At 39.8% G+C, this 24,402-nt stretch overlaps 1 protein-coding gene across 1 annotated transcript in view; it reads right to left on the reverse strand.

The window, feature by feature from the left end:
- The window catches only part of PHF21A (PHD finger protein 21A), a 202,615-nt gene that overhangs the window by 42,944 nt on the left and 135,269 nt on the right, over positions 1-24,402 (reverse strand). Inside the window, exon 4 of the mRNA XM_042781750.1 lies at positions 320-523. Coding sequence (XP_042637684.1) covers positions 320-523 — 204 coding nt within the window. The remainder of the gene's footprint in view (positions 1-319; positions 524-24,402) is intronic.

Below are 24,402 nucleotides of genomic sequence, written 5' to 3' on the forward strand. Positions count from 1 at the left end.
AAAGGTAGCCAAAATAAAGTTTGCTTAGTACTAGGTTGGGAGCTCTGGTGGCCTGGTGCCTACAGCACTTGACTGCTAACCAGACAGCTGGCGGTTCAAACCACCAGCCACTCCTCGGAAGGAAGGTTGGGCAATCTACTTCCATAGTGATACTGCCTCAGAAACCCAAGGAGGGGCCTCTATGAGTCGGACCCGACTCGATGGCAGTGAGTTTTTGAGTGAGTACTAGGTAAGTACAGTCTAAACAAGATTCAGTTCTCCACGGCCAGTAACAAACCAACATTCAATGTACAGGCTGCAATGCTCTGCCCCACGTTACCTGTGAAGCAGTCAAGCTGGGAGAGGGTGCCGCCGACTGTGGCGCGTGGTGGTGGTGGTACTGCTGCTGCTGCAGTTGCTGTAGTGGTTGCTGCTGTCCTGTCTGTAGTTTGTTTTCAGATTGTGGCAATGGCTGTATTTGGAACTTGTCTGGTTGTTCTTGCTTTACTATCAGGTTCTTCCGAAGCTGTTCAACTACTCTTTTCTACCAAATGAAGACAAAAAGAAAAGAAAAAGAAAACTGGTTAGGATATTGCTCTATCAGCAACAAAGAAATACGGAGCATTTATATATATGCCCCTGACATTTGTTCTTTAACTAAACAAAAACAAAAACAAAAAAAACCCAAATCCACTGCCATTGAGTCAATTCTGACTCAGAGCAACCCCCACTGGGTTTCTGAGGTGGTAAATCTTTACAGAATTAGATCACCCAGACTTGCTTCCACAGAGTGACTAGTGAGTTAGAACCACCAACCTTCCGGCTAGCAGTCAGATGCCTTAGGCACCGTGCTATCAGAGCTTCACCTAGAACTGTTGTTGTTATTTGCCGTTGAGTCGCCCCCGACTCATAGCGACCCCTCCTTGGGTTTCCGAGGCAGTAACACTACGGAAGTAGGATTGCCCAACCTTCCTTCCGAGGAGTGGCTTGTGGGTTTGAACTGCCAGCCTTCTGGTTAGCAGTCAAGTGCCTTAGGCACTATGCTACCAGAGCTCCTTACATCTAAAATTTATACATAGTCTACATATGAGGAGTTTAAAGCATTTAACAGACATTACTGTCCAACATGAAACTCACAGCCTAAGAAATGTTTCTTATATAAAGGGAAACTGGCGCATGCAGATGAAAAGTTAATGGAGATCACAGAGCAGAGCTCAGATTTCTTAACAACTGTTAGCTTTGTCAGCAGTGAAGAGCATCTCTGGAGCCATAGTATCTCAATTCAAATTTCAGTTTTGCTACTTATCAGCTATGTGAGCTGGGCAATTTACTTAACCTACCTGTGCCTCAATTTCTTGTTCTGTAAAATGTGGTGATTAACAGTATCTAACCCTTAGGTTTCCAAATGAGGTAATGTAAGTAAAGCACTCAGAACTGTGCCTGGTATACTGTTGGACATTATTTAGTTTTTTCCAACTGATAACAGAGACACCAGTCATACTAATTTTTTGTTAATCAAACATCAAGTATCTATCCCAATTTAAAACATTCAACACAATTTTTAAATAAAAGAACCCTGAACCCAGCAATATAAACACCACCAAAAACCTAACTTGTTGCAGGTGAATGAATTCTGACGCACAGCAATCCTACAGGGCAGAGTAGAACTGCCCTATAGGGTTTCCAAAGCTGTAATTCTTTTTTTTTTTTTTTATTATTAGGATTTGGGTGAAGATTTACAGAGTAAATTCACTTTTCATACAGCAGTTCACATATACTTTGTCTCATGTCATTGACCAAAATTTACAATGCAGCAGCTCCCCTCCCACTTCCTCCCCATAGTTACCTCCTCCCAGTGTCCATCCCTTCATACTCTTCTGCACCCTGAGCTATCTCCCTGTGCATAAGCAGCCCTTCCTTCTCCCATGATTGTTCTCTCCAGGGCGTGTGTCTACTTGAGGTAAATGTTTAACTCACGTGCCTGTACTTTGTTTGGCTGGAAACCACAGTTGTGGGTTCAATTCCAGACCTGAAGGGCAACTAGGGGCCATAGTCTCAGTGGTTACACCAGGCTCCATTGGACCAGCAAACCTGGTCCCCACCTTCTTTTTTTTTTTGCCTCCAAACAATTTTGAGTTTTGTACCACTTTGTTCTCCCTCTTTATGTAGGATCTCCTACATCATTCACATGAACTTATAGGCCCATTGTCTGCCAACCCCATATATGATCTTGGATACACTCTCCATTTAGACACACCCAATTGTTCAGCCTGTTCACCCATCTATCCGTCCCTATACCCATGTTTGCTTTCACTGACAACTCAGTACTGTATATGCAAAGGGGTTCATATTTGTTGTCTGTACTGCCCATGTAACTCTCTATGTCTTTCTCATCCTCAATGCTGCCATACTGGTCACTCACATTTGGTACATTGCCCTTCTCTTCACCCAAATCAATATTTATCTCTATCTATCTAACAGCATTCCCTCCCCTCCCCTCCCACCCCTGGTAACCAACAAAGAAAATGTCCTCCAATAGATAAACCTTTCCTTAACTTTTACAATAACGGACTAATACAATATTTGTCCTTTTGTGACTGACTTATTTCGCTCAGCATAATGTCCTCCAAGTTCACCAAAGCTGTAATTCTTTACAGAAGCAGACTGCCTCATGTTCTTCTGTGGAGCAGCTGGTGGACTGAACTACTGACCTTTTGGTTAGCAGCAAAACACTTAACCATTAAGCCACCAGGGCTCATCAATATAAACAACAAAACCAAAAAACCCAAACTCACTGCCATTGAGTCGATTCCAACTCATAGTGACCTCCTTTGGGTTTCGAAGGTAGTAAATCTTTACGGAAATAAGATTGCCCAGTTTTCCTTCCACTGAGTGGCTGGTGGATTTGAACCATGGACCTTCTGGTTAGCAGTCAAATGCCTTAGGCACAATGTCACCATAACTCCTTAATATAAACAACCGAAAAAAAGAAAGAAAGAAAAAAAAAACTCCACAAAACCAAACTCACTGCCATCAAGTCAATTCCGACCCATAGCGACCCCCTTTGGGTTTCTGAGGTGGTAAATCTTTATGGAAGTAGACTGCCCAGTCTTCCTTCTGCAGAGTGGCTGGGGGGTTTGAACTGCCAACCTTCTGGTTAGCAGTCAAATGCCTTAGGCACTACTCCATCAGAGCTCCTTAATATAAATGACAGATATTCTAAATTACTGTATTAATTCATGAGCAGGACTCCTTTGGTGGGACAGGTTCTATGAACATGTATATATTTGCTTAGGGAGAGTAGAGGTTTAGCTACGTGGGATAAAAATTTTAAATTAAGGTTTCCTGAATGTTCTAGAGACCTTGTTCAATCTAAGCAAATGTGTATGTGGATACTTTTATTACTATAATATATTTCAACATGTATTGTTGTTGGATGAATGCAGAGACTACGTTTGTTCACAAGTGTATCCTCTGTGCTTAGAACTACGCTGCTGAATATATATGCTGCTCTCTTCATGTGATCTGGAAAATGACAGGGCTGAAGACCAGCAAATGACCCAGTGTCCTAACCATTTGGGGCCAGACTTGGCCACTGACTCTCCATCCCTAGTGGATGGAAGAAAGTATAAGCACCATTCCTTTCTGCCACTTTAGGTGAGTACACAGCTGAGCTCTGTTATATCTGCTAAGAATAGACTGTTATTTTCTAACATAGATGATGAGTGGAGAAAAAGGTGAATGAAGAGTTTTAAATAAAGGGTGAAGTGAAACCAGAAGGGCCAGTTGATTTTCAAATTCCTGCTTATGATTTTAACCAACTCTTTTCATTGCACATATTCTCCAAAGGTCCAAACCTACAGGCTACTCATTTAGCATATATGAACATTAAAATATTTAGAAAACATTCAAGTATTTTATTTAAAAATGGATTTTAAAAATCTTTAAGTTCAATACAAAATACTTCCTTGAAGAATCCAAAAACACTGTTATTCTTTTTAGACAACAAAAATGCCAGAGAAAGGCCAATTGAAAAAAAAAAAAAGAAGTGATTCTTCTATACTTTATACCCTGCTAGCCGTGTGTCTTTGAGCGAGTGTTTTAAAACAAACGATGCAGAGTCCAAAGTCTTTGTAGAAACCACATGCAGAATAATAAAAATGCGAATTAATAAAAATATCAAATGGTTATAAAAATTAACTTTCAAGTCTTCACACTTCTATTTCTCGGGTATAAAAAGGACCGTGTACCTGAGCGCTGTAGCCTGGAAGCAGGGCGGTGACAGCAGGGTGCTACACACAGTTTTGGGCATCACCTGCAGATCTTATTGTGGGTGGCTGCCAGAACATTTAAACATTCAGTGGTCAAGTAAGAGTTGCTTTCAGCTCCCCTTCCTCTCAGATGTTAACAAACTAGCTAAAGTGCAGCACCAACAGCCAGGGAAAGGGAGTCCAAGAACCCTTACCAAAACCCAGCTCCAATCAGAGGGAGGAGAAAAACCAGGAGGAAATAATACAACACAGATGTGACAACTACCAGAAAGTAAACTGTGAACAAAAACAGCACAGGAAAGTAAATAATTACTGTACCAGGCACAGAAGAAAGGGTGTGTCCTCCTCTACAGCCACCCTTAGGAAACAGTGTGCTCTCCCACTTACTGCCTAACTGGGGTCAACCAGCAGCAAGAGACAAAGCCCAGAACCCGCTCCCAGTGCTACGAACCGCAGAAGGGAACAGAAGGGGAAAAGAGCGAGCAAAGGATGCAGGCTAGAGTACTCTTCAGCCATATGGAGAGAGCGAGGTGACGGCCAATGAAAACCGGAATCAGGACAGTAGGAGTCAAGTGAATCACACTGCATTCACAACTGTTCCTCCCCCAGGGCGTGAAAGAAAGCCCTTGGTAGCTTGTGGGGGAAGAAAACAGAATGAAATACTGGCAAACTTACATTAGTCCTTGAGAGGAATGAAAAAAAAAAGGGGGGGGGGAGCAAAAGAAGGAACTGTGCAGATTGGACACGGGTCACATTGTACGAGCTGGGTCAAGTGTTTTTGAAAGGCAGCTCTGGTATTTCACAGCCGCTCAGAAATGCTTTTCCCATGCATTCCCTTGCTGTTCACCAGATTACAAGAAAACCAAGTATGCCGTTTGCATGCATGTGGATGTGTGTGAAATTTTTCAACATCAAGGTTTTTGGGGAAGCCCTGATGCTCCTGCCACTTAAAAATCTGTCACTGCAGTTTGAAAAATAATGACTTCACCCTGGGGGAGCTCGGCAATGGAGACATCCCTCAGTCACAGAGTTGTTCCTACTCTCTTAAGAAAGGCCACGTGCACTGGCTGGCTTTCTAGGCCCCACATTCCATTCTTGTTCCAGTTCCACCTTGCTGCTCTGGAATACACAACATTCACACAAACATCAGCAGGACATGGATCTGCGTCAGTGCTGGTTCTAGGAGCAGTGGCAGAACACGTTATAATGCTTCATAAATCCTAGCTATGTGATGTCAAGGAGCTCTAGGGGCACAGTGGTTAAGGCATTTGGCTGCTAACCAAACGGTTGGAGGTTTGAACCCACCAATTGCTCTGTGGGAAAAAGATGAAGCAGTTCTACTCTGTCCTACAAGGTCGCTAGGAGTCAGAATTGACTTGATGGTGATGAGTTTGGTTTTGGTTTTTTTTGTGCTATCAAAGTTCTCAATGCCCCTTGTACCAAGTGTCTCCTCCCATCTCCACAGGAGATGAACCTATACTTTCACTATCACGTGTTTTAAATGGGGAAATTAGGACTTCTTCTGGTCATTTGTGAAGGGGATATTGGCATAAACCTTTTTGCATTTTCAAGAGTAGTCATCTACACGAGACCTTTAAATCCAACGAATTACCTTGGAACATTAATCTGAAGCTCTATGAAAAGGCTGTCTTATTAACTTGTTGTTGTTGTTGTTATGTGCCGTCGAGTCAGCCCTGACTCATAGCGACCCCTCCTTGGGTTTCCGAACTAGTCACTTATTATTCACTGATAATGCTATTGAGTCAAAAAAAGAAGAACATGAAAAAGGAAGAGCTAGAAAGAAAGAAGATGGGAAGAGGGAGAGAAAGAAAGTAGCTTACTGTCTTCTCTCCTCAACATATTTTCTATAAACAATAGGCCCATGTGCCAGACCTCCAGAATGGCTAGCTTCACCCCCTTCAACCCATCTGTCAAGAACTGCTCCATGAAGCCAGTGTGTAATCCCAAGTCCAGATTCCCCTGACGTCTGCATCATTAGGTTCCATCAGGGCTTGTTCAGGCAGAAGAGTTCACAAGGCCTATGACACTTCATGTCACAGTTTTCAAGACAGGTAGTCAGAGATCGATATTGTGATATTCAGCGATACTATCAACATGGTCACACGACAGCAAGACAGATCCCAAAGAAAAATACGGAAGTTTACAGGTCAGATGCAGCAGTAAATCGGGTTCCACTTTCTGCTATCTCAGTTAACTGGTTCATGCTTCATGGCCTTAATCAATGAAGAAGGGAGATGCAGGATGCAGGGCAGCCCCCCATCACCAAGCAACCCATCAGCTTATTTCCAACAACAAACTGTCACCCAAGTTTCAGAAAGCGGCTCTCGAGAGCAATTCCAGGTATAAGGTCCTGCCCTCCCCAGCTGGCTCTCTGCTTTTTCACACAGGGTAGGTAACTCAATTTGTTGGCACTCTATGCTGCATTACCTGTTTTATATCAATAACAAAAGCCACTCAACGATGAGCCAGCCACTCAAACATCTCATTAACATAGCACTGTACTAAATGTACTAAACATTCTATTCTATGGGTCAACCATACAGTTCGAATACAACTTTTGTCCTTCATACCAGAGCTCACAGAGACTTTCCACAAATCCAGAAAGCCAAGAATAAATTTTACTCATCTTCCTGCCCAAGATGCAGCAAAAACCGTTCCAGGTCTTTAGACTTACCAAATGCTCAAAATGAAACCAGGGATACTACATTTTATGTGTACTGAGAAACTACCCTGGAGAAATCTGCATTTGTTGATGGAGCCAGAATTTACCCAAAAAGGAAAAAAATAAAAATCCTTCTATTGTCCAATGAGAAATTCAACCACTTTACTTACATCATCAATATTCATCGACACTGAAGATGCAGGAAGGTGATATGGTGACAATCTTTGGAAGGCTGCCACAAGATTATGCTCTAAAGAATAGGGTATGTGTCACTGGCATAACATTAATGATAAAATTACAATAATACACAAAAGGTGTATGTTGTTTAAAGGAAACAGAAAATTAAGTGAAGATTCCACCATCTCATGAACAAAAACACAGAACACTGTAGTTTAAAAAGAATAAACTCAAAATAGGCACCCTCTTAATGTAGTAAATGAAATTCAATGGGAGATTACGTCTTCAAGTCTTTAGAGAGAATATTCTAGGGAGACACACAGGATAGAATTCTGACACAGAAGGAATACTGGTGGCAGCAGCTATAAACATATGCTTAGCTAAAAATACAAACATATTTTATTCCCTTTTGTCAGGCACTAGAATGTTTTCCTCAAATTCTCTGATATTCAGTTTTGGGTTTTGGGTAGAATATGGCAAATAGCTTCTAACCTCTCACATATCCCCTTTCAAAGTGCCACCTGTTTGATAGAGGCAATGTCCACAGTTTCATCTTCCATGGGGAACAGTGTATGCTGTCTACTGAAGTCCTGTCTCTAGGTCTTTGGGGGTTTGAAGCATAGATGATTATTTTTAGGTTTTGCAAGGTGTCAATAGAAATTGCGTAGTACAATATAAATGAATTAAGGAACAACAGTAGCTGGAATTAACAGAGCTTTTTTCCCAATAAACTTAGAATTTCTCTGCATGGATGCTTAACAGATGGTGGCGATTACATATGTCATGGTACTGATTAGACTTTGGGTTACTTTTTTAATTAAAAAAATTATTCTTTGGCTTTTACTCTTCCTTCAAAACACACACACACCATGCTGGTATTTATACCAATGGGTTTTATATTCCATCTCCACAGAGGATTAGACCTTTTTTATTCATATCAATGGAGTTTATATTCCATCTCTAAAGAGGATTTGAGCCTGACTGAAATGCCATTTACATTTTTCTTATTTAGTTCATTCATGCTCTAATGGATAAACTCAACCCCCAACCTTCCCCCCCCAATCCCTTATGCATGCTATAAAAGCTTGTTGAAAATGCTACAGTCAAACCTTGCCCAAATTTAAAGAGCCTGGGAACTGTCTTTAATTTGCATCAAGCAGGAGTGTAGCTGTTGTACTTAATACCTGTGGCCTACAGATCCCAATATACATACCAAGATGCTGAGCAAAACAGTATAAACATGTAGACTCAAAATGTACCTTGCCTGCTAGGGATGGTAGCTGTTGTAATAATATATTTCTCTTATAAAAGATGAAGGAGGCCAAAGTCAGAACTCAGATGGCTTACAGTTAAGTTCCCTGAGTTTCTTTGAAGCACTAAGCTATACCTCTCTGCTTTTCAGAAGAATGCTGAGGATCAAATGAATTAATGGTGGAACGCTTAGAAAGCTGTCAAGGGCAATGTAAAAATAAAGGATGGGACAAACGAAACTCACTGCTGTCGAGTCGGATAAGACTCAGAGTGACCCCCCTCCTTGGGTTTCCAAGGCAGCATCTCTACAGAAGTAGATTGCCCAACCTTCCTTCCAAGGAGTGACTGCTACCACCAGCCTTCTGGTTAGCAGTCAAATGCCTTAGGCACTAAGCTACAAGAGCTCCTTAAGGGATGGTAGCCAACGAATAATACAATTTGTTTAGTAAAAAATTTTACCCAGAGCAACAGCTAATTAAATGTGACTTGTATTTCCAATGTCAATTGTATTCCAATCATTTGATTTTTAACATCTAATCAAACATTTAAAAATGTTAGTTGAAGCTATCTTTGTGCCCCCCTCTTTTTTTTTTTTTTTTTTTTTTTTTTTTTTTTTAATGAGAATTTCCCCCAAAAAAGCACAGGATTAAGAAAGCAGATGCTATCCCCCCCCCCTTTTTTTTAAATCTCAGAAATTAAACACATTAGGGGATATTTACCTGTGTAGAAATCTAAGTTTGGCCCAGATTTTTTATCCCTCTGTAGTGAGGTTCAGGATTAAAACTCTCAATGCATAAACGAGATACCTCATTTAAATGTAAATACAGCAATGAGGATAGCAGGAAAAAAACAAACAAAACACCTGAGTACCATTTGTAATCTGTACAATTTAACTGTTTACTAATATAAAAAAATGCCTGAATCACTGTGTTTGTAGCACAATGAGATATGACATGGAAGCTATTAATCTGCAAATCAAGCTCCAGTTCAGCCCTCTGTAACTATCCCTCTGTAACTATCCGTTCTAGAACACTACTGCACACACCACCAGCTTGTCATTCATCATTTCATGCATTGCCTTTTAATGTCAGAGTGCTCCCATTCACTACAGAAATTCTCTCCCTCCTCCATCCTGAAACTACTGTGGTTTTCCTCATGGAAAAATTATGATTGGAGATGGCTGCAGAGTAGTTGCCCCTGACAAGTTGGGTATGAAAATACAGTTTTTAAGCACAGTGATGACCCTAAAATAAGGAAGGAGGAGGAAGGAACAAAACTGAAAACTCCTATCACAACACAGCACACTGTTCAGATACAACAAATTGTTTTGCCTACTCCAAGCTCTGAGTACTATTTAATATAATGCAGAAAGTCATCTTTTCATAGAAACACAAGACAGAGTCAGATGCTGGAAGAGGTAAATAGAATAGATTATTTATCAAATTCTATACAGAATATATCTACTAAGACCTGCCTGGATCAATAATTTCCACAGCCAAGATAACTTTTAACAACTCTCAATTCTGTATTTCTCAAAAGAAAATGTTAGAAAAAAGTATAAAAGCACTATAATGTGTCAGGTAGTATACAGCATATAGAAAATATTCTATGATGAAATGTTGTGTTTTCCTTACATTTAAACAAAAGTTAAGTCTTGTAAATCACTAAACACTGACTTCTTGAGTTGGGAACTATTTTAACAAAAGAACATCCTGAACATATTCTTGATACTTAAAAAACATTAGATCATCTACAATAACAGCATAAGTAGAGGTTAAAAAAGATTCCAAAACTACTGAATAAGTAGTTATCTCTAAATTTCACAAAGTATTCACTATTTCAGTAGTAGCATTTTATCACCAAGTAGTTGCTACAATCACTTAAAAAGAAAAATGAACAATGTTACAAATTTACTTTCTGACAAGACCCCCACATAAAACAACATGGAGGGAGCAATTCCATCACCTATGTATAATGCCAAGATGACAGATGGTTAACTTCAAGGGATTGGATCTTCTAAAACATGTGACAAAGGATGATTTGTACAACTCTGTGTTTAGTCTGAGTTTTCTGCATCAAAGACAGAAGACAGAACTCATCCTTCAGAACTTTACAGGAGGCCTGCTTTCTTGTTTTAAATTGTCAGTACTGGGAATTTTATTAATATAAAAGAAATGGAAAATAGTCTCTTGAGAAAATACATTTGATTAAAAATTTAAGTATTTTATTAAGTTAAATCTTATGTGTGAAGAAGTGAAGAAATATACTTCTCTACAAGTTACAAAGGATACCAAATCCAGTCCACTAATCTGTACAAACATTTAAAAGTATACACAAACAAGCTTTAGAAAGGATGGAATGGCCAAAGTGAAAATGACATGATTTTTATCTTCTGTTAGCATCCTACTTAGTACAGCACATATAGCTCACTCTCTTATTACACTGTTCTCCAGTTTCCTCATCTGAAATAATTACTGGGGTACAGGGTCAGAAGAGAAGTGGACACTGTACTTAACATAAGGTCAGTCCCTTGATTTTTAGATACAGACTTACGTGGTAGAGGCTGAGTTCTGTAACGGTTACAATAAAAATAACAGCACTAATATCATATAGATATTACCTGCTAGATAGAACACAGAGGCTCTGCATGGGTAAGTGACTTGACCTAGATCTCAAGTCGGATAGAGTCAGACTTAAGAGATCTAGCTCTTGTTATTTAATTCCATACCCCAGCCTCCCACACCATTGTTTTACTTACTGGATTCAGAGCCCTCACATCTATATACTATATAACATAGCTGGAGTAAGCCACAAATGCCTAATAAAAACTATATACACACACACATGCATACACACACACAAACACACTTCCTTCCACTCTGCTTTTAAGCCATCTAAGAGGTAGTAGTGCATAGGAGAAATAAAGGGCCACGAAGTCTGGATTCTAGCCCCACATCTCACTCAACTAGTTTTGTGACCTTGGGTGAGTCATTCAATCTTGGTCTCAGCTTCTCCATTCAGTTTCTAACATTCTCTTCTGCTTGAAATTCTATGAATCTCTGAATGGCAAGAATGTAATCTTCTGACTTGTACCTCCCACCTCTACAGCACTGTACACAGAAACTAATGTTCATAATGGTGATCCTGGTATACTTCAAAGAAGCTAAACCATTAAAAAATACTTCCATTCAGGGCTGAGAACACAAATGCACAGAAGCAAGGCAGGGACCATAGTAAACAAAGCAGACCAGCAGTAAGATACAAGGAGTTATGGGGACTAAGGTCAGCTGCAGGAAGAATACCTCTTCTACCGGCATTAATGTACGAATTGCTTTTAACACTGTGAGCCAAACAAAATACCTTTGTGGGTTAGATTATGCCCATGGGCTACCAGCTTTCAACCCCTACACAGTAATTACATTAACTGAACTGTAGTCACCAGGAGAGAAAAGTAGGATCAGACATTACTTAGAAAATTTTTCAGTAACAAGAGGTGAATCAAAAAGGATTTCAGATACCCAGAAAATTAAAATGGCCTCCTGGTTAATCAAAATCTTACCATGAAGAAAGGGTCAGGGTGTGACTTTAGTGGGAAGACACAGATTTAAAAACAAAACAAGTAATGGATACTGAGAAGAATATGACAAGACAAAATATCTGAAAACATATAGGAAGCAAATAACTATATACAAAAGATAAAGTGAGAAGGAAAAATTTACTAATAATATGTTCCACAATCGTGCTGACTTTATCAAAGCAGTTTAAAGTACCTTACAGACCATTTAACTCCCTCGTCATCACCTGACACCGATGAAAGGATAGCCTGGAATCTCTCTCTCCCACTGAACTGCAGTTGTCTCTAGGGCTGCATAAAGCAGCTGTTTAAGTACCTCACAGTTGTTGATGTTGTTATGTGCCATCGAGTTGGACCCGACTCATAGTGACCCCTCCTTGGGTTGCTGAGGCAGTAGAGGTCAGAAAAAATGAAAACCACCTTACTGAACCTATCTAGGGAATTACAGTAAGTGAAATGTAGCAATCAGACCAGGGATCCAACCAGAACACTACAACTAACATCTCCTACACTTAACTGGTTCTCATTTCTGGACGCACAGATTTTTCAAAATCATTTAACTTACATGATTAAGAAAAAATGAATTAATGTTATAAATATATTGATTAATTAATAATTTTTCAGTAATCTTACTTTCTGGATAAACCCTAAATGAAAAACGGCAGTACCATTTTCTTCTACTATTTCCCTAATGACTTGATTTTTTAGCCTAAGTAATCATATGTTTTATACAGCACTTTACTCTTACAAATTTTCACATCCTCTTCTCCAAATAAGATTCTCACAATTGTTTGGTATGGATTAAGGCAACTGTCAATGAGCCACGTGGTGACTGATGACCAACTAAAAGTTACACAATTATCTAACAGTCAAATGAGGACTAGAGTACGGAATCTCTACGACTCTAGAAGGAGTGCTGGTGGTGTAGTGCCTAACGCATGTGACCGCTAACCAGAAGGCTGGCAGTTCAAACCCACCAGCCACTCCTGGGAAGGAAGGCTGGGCAATCTACTTCCATGGTGATACTGCCTTGGAAACCCAAGGAGGGGTCACTAGGAGTCGGTTCCGACTCAACAGCAGTGAGGAAAACTAATTTACATGAAGCTCTGTTCACTGAACAAAGAGCTGGGGCTCATTTTCTGAGCCAACTCTCCTTGGGCTAACAGGAGGCTTGGTGACGGCGAGCGGTGTGGGGAGCTGGGCCAGGGGGAGGTGTTTCTACTGGTCTTCAGTTTCTAGATGTAGTGAACAGCCAGGAAACAAAGGTGTACTGTAGAGAACCAAGGAAGCTGAGAAAGCCGTGCAACAAACTCAAGGGGCCAAGCAAGGGAGGAGCCAGAGGACGCAATGGGAGTGGGAAATGGGGCAGCAGAGAAAAGGCACGGACTGGCTCAAGAGGTGGCTCTAGAGCAAGCTACACTGATGGTGCCCATGGAAAGTGAACTTTCTGAAAGCTGCTCTGAACACCTGAAGGGCTGGACATGTTCTTAAGGACTGGACAGTGCTAGACAACTTGCTCCAAAACACCAAAGAGACTGTACATCCTCATCCAAGATACTCTCTCTGGCAGCTGAGCAGGGGTGCCTGCGGGAGCCAACCCAACAAGAATGACCCCCCTGGTCTATGGAGTAAAAGGGACAATTTTAAGATTCTGTTGCCAACCTTCCAGCCTTGAGCCACAAATTTTAACTCTGGAACAATGGCTTCAATTTAATAAATGGAATGGACACTGGCAACATTTACACTGATAAAATGTTGGACCCCAGTGGGTTTTTAAAGAAGTAAATCATAGCCAACTTTGCTTACCAGCCACCAATATAAAGCTGGATTTAAAATTTTTATTCACTAACAGATTTAGCCTACTGCCATAAAAAACTATATAGCTATTTTTCTTTTAAAATAGAACACAGATGATCAAAACTCATATGCAAAAGAGGCTGGGGAAAGAGCACTAAAAACCACACAAAGGTTTTCAATCAGCATCCTCCCCCCACCCCCTAGAGGAGTTGCTACTAAGAATCCTGATTGCCCCCCACCCTCATCATGCAAGACCAGGGCTCAGTCAATAAGACTGCTGTGTAAGTGACACAGCCATCACTTCTGCTTAGTCTCCACAGGCCTAATGTATGTGCTGCTGAATTTACTTATCTCAGTAGGCAGCACAGCCTCGCCAAGAATGGTTATGTTTTAGACTTTGTAAGAACAAGATGTCAGGGGTTTTGTTGTTGTTGCATCATTCTGCAACACCTTATTTCGACTCTGTGCTGAGCTGGCAAAAGCACTAAATCAACCCAGCTCCGCTTATCCTTCAGATGTTCCAGGAGCAGCACGACTTTGCAACATTCCCCGGCAATGTGACACACTAACAACACAGGTTTGTCTAGTCATCACAACCTCTGAATGTGTCCCTGGTTCGTCTGTGTCCTTGTCCCTCCTACTAAAATATTTACTGTATTAAATATTTCTTGTGTTATTTCAAGCAAAGGACACAAGGATCTAACTCCATCTTCAGTCCACAGAATCGTGTGTAATCTCTGCACCATATGTAGAGCAAGACCCAACTGTCAGACAGTACTTGAGCTTCCTACAGACTATTGTGCTTAGATGATGAGAGTGAAAAGACACCATTGTTTCCATGCCCTTTTGCAGAACCCAGTCGATTTAAGGGTGGCTGTGAGGGTAAGTATGATGGACCTGCTTGGAGAAAGCAGGAGTATTTGTCATCTGACGGATACAGGTGGATGGACCTGCTTATGTGCAGGCTGTCAGCTGTGCCACTGATCAGAGGGGAGAAAGCACCTTTAGGAAAAGAAAACGGGACAAATTGAGTGGAAAAGAAGTGACATCAAAGTACACTGTTTAACAAGGAGCTTTTCTTGGTAGGTGGAGGTGCTCCTTTTCTGACCGAGACTCCCTGTAACAGGAAGACGTAATTCCTACATAGGGTGCGTACCTATACTTCATAGAGTGTTTGTTTGTGTGACAGTTATACTGTCATAATTTTAGATGGTTAAACCTCTGCTCCAGAGTTTATAAAAGATCAGAGCACTTGTCACTCTTGGTGCAGGTAGAGTGAGATAGAGTGGCTGAGCAGTTCATTTTTCTTTATAATTACACTCCATTAGCCTTCCACATGAGAGCTCCCCTGTGCTTTCATACCAGCAGCACCAACTGGCTGCATTTGATAAGGCCCTATAGAGTCTACAAGACCAGCACATGTAACAAAAGGAACACCTCAATACTGCAGACTTAAGCAGAAGCTGAACGCAGCCCAGCAGCTTATTGGCACACATATTCAGCTCAACTATACAAGTGTAGACAAAAACAAACCAAAACACAAAGCTGGAAACCAGCAAACAAATGATGGGAGCGTATTTAAACCAAAAGTGATTTAAAACTCTTCTGATAATCTTCACAATATCAAAACTCCAAATTTATTATTTTTCAAGCCTTTGAGAATGTGGCATCCTATGAGAAATGTATTCAATATACTAAAACATCTCAGGTGACACAATTACAAGGTCATCGATATTACAATTAGACCACATTGGTGTCTATAAGCTGCAGGTAGTGAAGGAAATTTACTCACTGAAGTATTTCTCTATACATCTCTCTCAGAAACTCACTTTAAAAAACTGGTTAAGAACTGGCACTAAGTCTATCTATATCCTTTTGACAGTGGCCACATAAATGATTTCCCTTTCTGAGAGAGGCCTATTCCATTAATAATGCATTCTCCTGGAGTTTTTAATGCAGAGCCAGGAAGGCTATTTTCCATATGCACAATGGTAGATTAGCACTTTCTCTACTCTGAGCAAAGTCTAGGTGTACATGCTTGAACAGATAAAACGAAAGCCAATTTGGGATGTAGGTGCTGGAATAAGATCCCAATTATTTTGGAAACAAAAGGTGCTATATTTATACCTCTGCCTAAACCAGTGGCATTCACAGCCCCCACAGCATCCCAGAACAAGATTTCCAGCACTGCAGTGTTGTATTTCTGGGTACATCTCTAATCACAGTGCTTCAAGGAAGGGTAACAGGTATCCAGACAACATTGCTCATTTCTTAATGTCCAGACCAAGTGATAGCCCAGTTTCTCTTTGCCTAACACACATGCTTTTCATTTCCCAATGCATTAGACAACATTGCTAACTTGTTTTTCATGACATAAATGTATGTAACTGAAGTTGCTGGCTCATGATACAGCATAATCTGATAGATAATTAAAGTACAGGAATTTAAGTGGCACACCATTTTGTCCATCAAATGCTATATTTAAACACTTAAACCACTATATTAGTACTTTTTATAGAGATATAAGACAATAGTAAAATCTTATTTCTGAAAATTAATGAAACACTTAGTACTTTTGAAAGTGTTTGGCAGAGAAATGTTTGTTTACATTTACATTTTGAAGACGGATGATTAGATCTGGGAATTTATCTACACACTTCTTTTTCCTATGCTTTAGATATGAAACTGAAGGATTTTTCCTTGAATATTTTAATTTTGCTTAATACCATTACAAACTTACATTTGTGTACGTTTTTAATGACACTCACCACCATGGTATCCTGTTTAAAAGTGGTTTTCTTAGGTCTATAACCTTAAAGAACTAATACTGAAGATGTCATTTTAGCATCTACTAGCTGCATGGTGCATGCTGAAGCATTTTGCGGAACGGCATTCAATGACCGTGTGTTGACAGAGAAAGCAGGCCCATGCTGAAAGGAAGCAGCTCCTGAAAACACGGTTTCTTAATGTCCAGACCTAGTGACAGCCCAGTTTCTCTTTGCCTAATAATACACATGCTTTTCATTTCCTAATGAATATAATTTCTTTTACTAAGTGCTTGTTTTTCAGCCTTAATTTAAAATCCTACTCTCTATAATCATGCTCTGGTGGCATAGTGCCTAAGGCATTTGACTGCTAACCAGGGGCTGATGGTTCAAACCCATCAGCCACTCCTCGGAAGGAAGGCTGGGCAATCTACTTCTGTAGTGATACTGCCTCGGCAACCCAAGGAGGGGTTGCTATGAGTCGGGAGCGACTCGTCGGCAGTGAGTTTGGTTGTGGTTCTTTTATAATCATGCTAAGAATCAGGCAGAAGTCACATGTCTTCATGATCTGTCACTCTGACTCACTGCTGGGCCACCTATGTGTGCTGCTTGTCTCACGGTGCAAACCAACCTGCTGCTGGCCATACCTGCTTCATGCTTGCAAACTCATTCTGCAATTTCAACCTCCCTCACCTGCAGTAGGTCTTCTTACCAGAATCTAAAACTACCACTTCAGTCAACCAGAGGCAGACTGTATCCTACTGCTCTTATACAAAAACATGATACACTACAGGCCCATGTGCAAGCAGGTCATCTCTGAAAGCTGGGCTATGAAGAAGGTGTCTACCCAAACATTTTAGTAGCATCAGCAGCAATCAGTCTGCTACCCAGGAATACACATGCACTGATGTGAAGAGAGGCTAAAAAGATTACTGAATCCCAGAGGACAAGAGCATGAAGTGCAAATACAAACCATTCTAAGTCTTTGTTTTAAAGATTGGCAACTTATTCCTAGCTGGGTTTCCATCTGTGTTACTAGCACAGAATTTAAAGCAGCATTAGAAGAGGTTCACAGACATCCTCTGAATCACCCACAACGATCAATGCCCTTGCTGTTTTGCATGCACTTTGCTAATCACACACTCACCTTGTATTTCAAAGGATAATAGGGCCATGAATAGGGTGGGCAGTACGAGGCTTGAAAACAACTTTTACTGAGTAAACCTACTGAGTGCATAGTATTGATTAGACATTGTGGGGTACGATATTAGAGCAAGTTAAATTCTTTAAGAAGTTTATACAGCTGTTTCAGGAGACAGGTGTATGCAAAAGGGCTATATTTATTATAAAGTGTCAATAAGCAAAATTATTGGCAAACTGAAAAAACGTAAACAGAGAAGACAACAGTAAATAGAGAAAGTGGGGCCATAAGGAAGGCACCATCAAACGTGGGGGTATGTACACCCTAGGAACATTTTTGAGACAAAAGTATTAAACATATCCTAACAATACAGGTGATAATTAAAAATGATCACTTAGGAGAAATGGAGTAAGGTAAGTTTATTGGAGAAAAGGAGCTCTGGTAGCATAGTGCCTAAGGCACATAAAATTCTTCCCTTTTTTCCTGACGATGAGTCACAGCAGTAGTGAGCAGAAATACCTGTCCTACTCCCCTCTGCTAAGGCAAAGTCACAACTTCTGCGAGGCGGGCAGCAATCTGACATTAAGTATACAACTAGCTACTTCCCTACTCTTTCTTTCTTTTCAACACTGAGAAACAGAAATAATGATCTAGCTCACCACTGTGGAGTCGGACTCAACTCATAGAGACCCTTTCTTGGGTTTCTGAGGCCGTATCACTACGGAAGTAGATTGCCCAATCTTCCTTCCAAGGAGTGGCTGGTGGGTTTCAACCATCAGCCTTCTTGTTAGCAGTCAAATGCCTTAGGCAGTATGCCACCAAAGCGCCTAATGATCTAGGGGAGAGTCTAATTTTTAATTGACTAGAGAGTTGAGGCTAATACCCTCTCAACTGGTTCGTACTTGGCAAAAACCAAAAAGCAGCATCAGTCAAATTTTAAGTGCTGGCAGCAAATTTTAAAGAAAAAAGCAACATGTTTACCATAAGAAACTGCTACATCATTTCTCCCACACTACACTATGCAAACAAATTGTTTACTCTCACATGATGGGACAATGAACATAGTGTTATCTGGAAAAAATATTCTCTTACTTTTAGAGGTACCAGCATTTAAACTCACTCATATTCAGCTGGGAGCTGCAGGGTCTCTGTCATCAAGATGTGACAATACTCCTTATTGAATTTACTGCAGAAAGTGACCATTAGTTGGATGTGGAACTAACAGAAGTACACAAAACACGAGTGCTATTTAAAGGCTTTCGTGTTTTACTTTTGAGAAATGGTAGAGACTTAGAATTGACCAAAAACTATCAAGTGCAATTGTCTAATGATGATTTTAATGCAATGGCTCTGAAGCACTCCTATTAGGACACAAACTTATGTGCGTTTTTTTATGTTTCATATTTAGAGGCCATTCATGTCATTTTCTATATGTGTTTTACAATCAGAACTTGACACTGTAAACTTAGTACCACATCAATAACTCAACAAATCTTAACCACCAAACCAGACATTCTGTTAACACAACTGAAACAACAAACTGGAACTTATTAACACAGCTATTTCAGAAGCAGAAACATCACAGAAGTCCAAGAGAAAAATAAAAGGCATGGAGGGTTCTGGTAGAGAAGATGAAAGGATGCAGAGTAAAGTAAAAAATTCTGTAAATACCAGGGTGGTAGAAATGGGACTGTAAAATGTTTTGTCATCAGGTTCAATGATGGGCCATGTAGACTTTGCCATATCAACAAAGTTTTATTCAAATAATAAATTATTGCCATGTACTCAGCCAATGGGCCTATAGGTTCTACTGAGATAAAACCACATTCATCTGAACCAGGGAGTAGTAAATAACGAGGCTAATAATGAATGTCAAAGTTGTGGTGACTAATTGGTGCTTCAGCAACATGTACCAAGGCTTCAACAGACCAGCTAATAATAAAGGGAGAAAAACAAAAAACACTGCTAGCTAACACTCCATTTTTGTATAAGAAAATAACAGGAAGAAGATTAACTTCATTCTTGTTTTTCTTCCCCAATGCTCACATTTTATTAAAAATTCCATTAGTATCTCACCTAACTTTCCAGAGAAAATGTGCAAGCATCAGAGTTGACTGGTACAGTGGACTATGGGAGAACAGAACCAGTAAGAAACCTTTCTGCTCAGTACTTCACAGGGCTGTCACTTGTACCAGGAAAACGTCACTTTGAAGCTCTGTTTGCATTCCATTTTTAACTAGAGGGAAGAGGATGGAGGTCTTTGGTTTCTATGACAACCCAGATGGGCCATAATACAAGATACTTACAAATGTTCAATTGCAGGGATGCCAAATCAAATTAAGGCAGAGTTAGCACTACTTCATAAAAACTAGATGGGGGAGAAAACAAAATACTTAAGGCAAAATGATAGCATTTGTAGAAGTGGTTCTGAAGGGTTTCATGAGGAAATATAAGGGAAAAAGTAACTATTTTTAGTAAAAACAAATAAAACCATAAAGCTAATATATAAAAATAAAGCTCCAATTTACATGAGTAAATGTTTTCATTAAAATTTGAGTACTGGAAAATTACTACTTCACTTTATGTTAAAAAGAAGCCTCTCAAATAACCTGAATTTCATCAAGTGATTTAAATCATTACAATCTGGTACACGGCTCATGGGGCTGGGCTTCAACGGTGAGTTCAGCTCCTTCACGCGACTTTTTCCTTGGCTCCATTCTAATGATTTGATGATTTGCTTCTATATTTGGCCTGCATAACTAGAGTACTTAGTTCTCACAATAATTGTAAAATGGCTAATGCTTCAGAAAAGAACTAATCTGTAATTTGTACTTAGAACAACTTGTGAGGTTTATTAACTTTCCAATCGAATGAAGGAATAATTTACTATCTTGCATTTATAAATCATGACTTACTTGAAAACAATTCCCAGCAAAAATGTCTACCTAAAAGCACTACTGTAAGTTGCTGCATAATGGCTGTTAGGGCAACGTCTGAGTCTCACTGCATATATGGCACTAATCCCAATTCTATAAAGCCTATTATATTAAAAATCTGAAGTACATACAATGCTTCATAGTAACAAATGGATGCTATTTTGTGACATGCATCAAAACATCATTATTATTACTGTATTATTATGTTAAAGATATTTTAGTGTATAATTAATGTTTTGTATGCAGAGAAAGGTACTATATACTATAAATTAAGATAAACATTTTATTGACATTAGATACAAACTGTACCAACTTGTTCCAACTTCCATACAAATTCAACTTTAGGAACAGAACTCATTAACAATTCAAGGACTCAAAAACAAATTCACTGCCTTCAAGTCAATTCCGACTCACAGCAACTCCCACTGGGTTTCTGAGACTGTAAGTCTTCATGGTCATGTTGTAAGAATTTTGTAAGTATTTTGGTCATGTTGTAAGAAGGGACCATTCCCTGGAGAAGGATGTCATGCTTGGTAGGGTGGAGGGTCAACGAAAGAGGGGGAGGCCTTCAACGAGATGGATTGACACGGTGGCTGTGATGATGGGCTCAAGTATAGCAGGGATTGTGGGGCTGGCGCGGGATCGGGCAGTGTTTCGTTCTGCTGTGCATGGGGTCACTATGAGTCGGAAACGACTCGACAGCACTTAACAACAACAACAAGTCTTCATGGAAGTAGGCTGCCCCACTTTTCTTCTGCACAGCAGCTAGTGGGTTTGAACTGTCAAACCTTCTGATTAGCAGCCAAATGCCTTATCCACTACACCACCTTTGTTGTTGTTGTTGTTATGTGCTGTCGAGTCAGATCTGACTCATAGTGACCCTCCTCCTTGGGTTGTCGAGGCAGTATCACCACGGAAGTAGATTGCCCCATCTTCATTCTGAGGCAGAGCTCCTTAATTCAGGGACGGCCTGTATATAGTATGGTGTGGTGCTCATACAACATACAAATCACGTAATGTCTTATTTCACAGAATGTATCATGGATGTTAAGTGACACAGAGCTGTAATTTGAAAAAAGATATTCACGTGTGGCTCTCTTCACTTGAGAGGAAAAATAAAACGCTGTGTATTCAAACTTAATAAGGGAACTGGTTTGAATCAGGGCTCTACCACTGGGGAGAAGGAGTATCACAGACCTATTTAAGGACCATAATAAAAAATTATGGACCTTGTCCTCAGAAAAAGGCATATGTACACAAACATATATACAGAAAATATGCACACATTCTGGGAATTTAGAAGATCCTCCAAGTTTCCCTCCACAGAGCTCCTAATTTTACATCATTAATCAAGTCTCTTCTTCCCAAAAGTCAAAATTCCATGGTTGTTAAAATAATGGAAAATGTAATCCCTAAAACAAAAAACCAAAGTTCTCAACAGTAAATAGACTGGTGGTACTTTTTAACCTAAAACACAGCTCAAATTAAATACATCAATCAAATGAAGATGCTATCTGCTAGAAATTTTACTAAAGCTTGAATGCTAGGACTTCTAACTCTTTTGGGCTTAAAGCAGCAGGTAAATTTGTTTTTGTGACCTTGTGCTTCTCTCCCAAATGACATTTACCCATTAAAATTATTCTGAAACATTTTGAGATAGGAGGTAGCTAGAAAAATTGGACTAGCATAGCTTCCTTGGTAGAATCTTTTTAAACTCAGCTATTTCTTGCTTTGAAAAGAAAATCTGAATACAAAGAGTTCCATTTAAACAAAAATGGCTGTTAAAAAAACAAAAAAACTGCGTCTATATGTTGTTGTTATGTGCCGTCAAGTCAGTCCCGACTCATAGCGACCCCTCCTTGGGTTTCTGAGGCAGTAATCACTATGGAAGTAGATTGCCCCATCTTCCGCGGTACAGAGGAAATCACTTGGGCTAAAGGTTAAAAAATAAAAGAAAAAATAAAGACTATCCAGAACGCTAGTTTTCCTTTCACATCATCTATGTGGCTACAGTCCTCACTCAGCCTCTCTTTCATTAGCTTCTACTTTTACAAAATGGGGATATACCAGAAAAAAGAGAAAACCATTTATAAAATTAAAGTTATAAAATATTCAGTATTTGCCAAATTAATAGTGACACTAAATAATAAACTGATTATTTAAAATACTGATGAACTTGATTTTTAAAATGCCATAAAGCCACCCTGCTGCTCATTATTATAACATTTTCACAAACGACAAGCGAAGAAAGGCTGCAGTTTTCAGTAGGATGATGACTAGTACTTATAGAAGATTAAAAATAAGAATGACATATTACGTAGCAGAGAAGCAAAAATGGAAGGACAAGCATGGCTCAGCCCACTGGAAGCACGTGGTATTTAATTCGAGAGGCAATGCTGGACGCCTGGCACGCAGGCCCAAACAAGTGTCTCTAAAAGCTTCATTGGACTCTGCAGACATCTGCCCTTTATCAATTGCTTCCTAGGCCAGGATTTCCTTTTTGAGTGTTGTGACCTAATATTCTTCACCCAGGCAACCACAAGTAGGTTTTGGAAAGGTTCCCTATTTCAGAATCTTCAGCGCTGTTTCCATTTGGAAATACTTCTTTATAGAAGTATGTATCATCCTCAGAACTAAAATGCTCTTATATCTTACAGAGTTTCAGCTGTAAGAGACATTTTTAGAAAAGTGGTAATTTTAGAACATTTGATTAAAAATAAGTTTTTTTTGTTTGTTTTAATGAAGTCACAGAGTGGAAAAAAAATAAAAGATTTATCTATGATTAAAACTATTCCCTTGTTTCTTAAACAAATTTTACTTAAATTTTTTTTTTAAATTTATTTCACTTACATTTTTAAAATCATCAAATCATACATTCAAATCCAAAAACCAAACCCACTGCTGTGGAGTTGATTCTGACTCATGGTGACCCTGTAGGGCAGAGCAGACCTGCCCCATAGGGTTTCTAAGGCTGTAAATCTTTATGGAAGCAGACAGTCTCATTGCTCCTGCAGAGCAGCTAGTGGGTTCGAACCACTGACCTTTCAGCCAAGCGCTTTAACCACTGCGTTCCCAGGGCTCCTAAATCATATGTACTGGTAACAAATTCCATCAGATACTCACCTTCAAATAAGCCAAATACCTTAATGCAAAAAAGCTCTTTATAACAATCAGTGTTTTCAGAAATGGCCTGACATCAAGCACAGCTGCTGGGCAACAGAATTAATCAAATCAGAGATCTTGAACACAGGAAAAATTTGTGCTTTTGACCAAAGGAAAAGGATTTCACTTCTAACTGATAAAAAATCAGAGACTCAGAGGAGGGGTAGCTAGAGAGAAAAAAGGAAGTCCTTGTTTTAAGATGATATTAAAAGCTACTTAAAACATATCACTGGTATTTCATAAACTAAATTATTCAATCAGTCACTATAATAGAATGCTCTATATCCTTTTTTCAACCTAACAGTTTTGAAGGATGTTCTGGTTCCCTAGTGCTGCTCTGACAGGAAACATACCACAAATGGGATGGCCTTAACAAACAGGAGTTCATTCTTACAATTTGGAGGCTTTAAGTCCAAGTTCAGAGAGCCAGGCTCTAGGGGCTGGGTGAAAGCCCCTCAACCTTGGGGTCCAGCTCTGCCTCCTGCTCCCAACCCACTGGAGCTAGAGGAGTTTCTTCACTCAGACAGCCGCTGTCTGCTGAGGCTGAGAAGCCCCAAGGTTGACAAGTCAAAAGGCACAGTCCTGATGTTACCAAACCACATGGCAGGCCACTAACTTAAGTCCATTGTAAGTCCCAAGGTCGGCAGAGCATAGCAGGCTGCTGAG

Source organism: Orycteropus afer, unplaced genomic scaffold (assembly GCF_000298275.1).
Source record: "Orycteropus afer afer isolate SDZICR_OR568_19922 unplaced genomic scaffold, OryAfe1.0 scaffold00165, whole genome shotgun sequence".
NCBI classification, from domain to species: Eukaryota; Metazoa; Chordata; class Mammalia; order Tubulidentata; family Orycteropodidae; genus Orycteropus; species Orycteropus afer.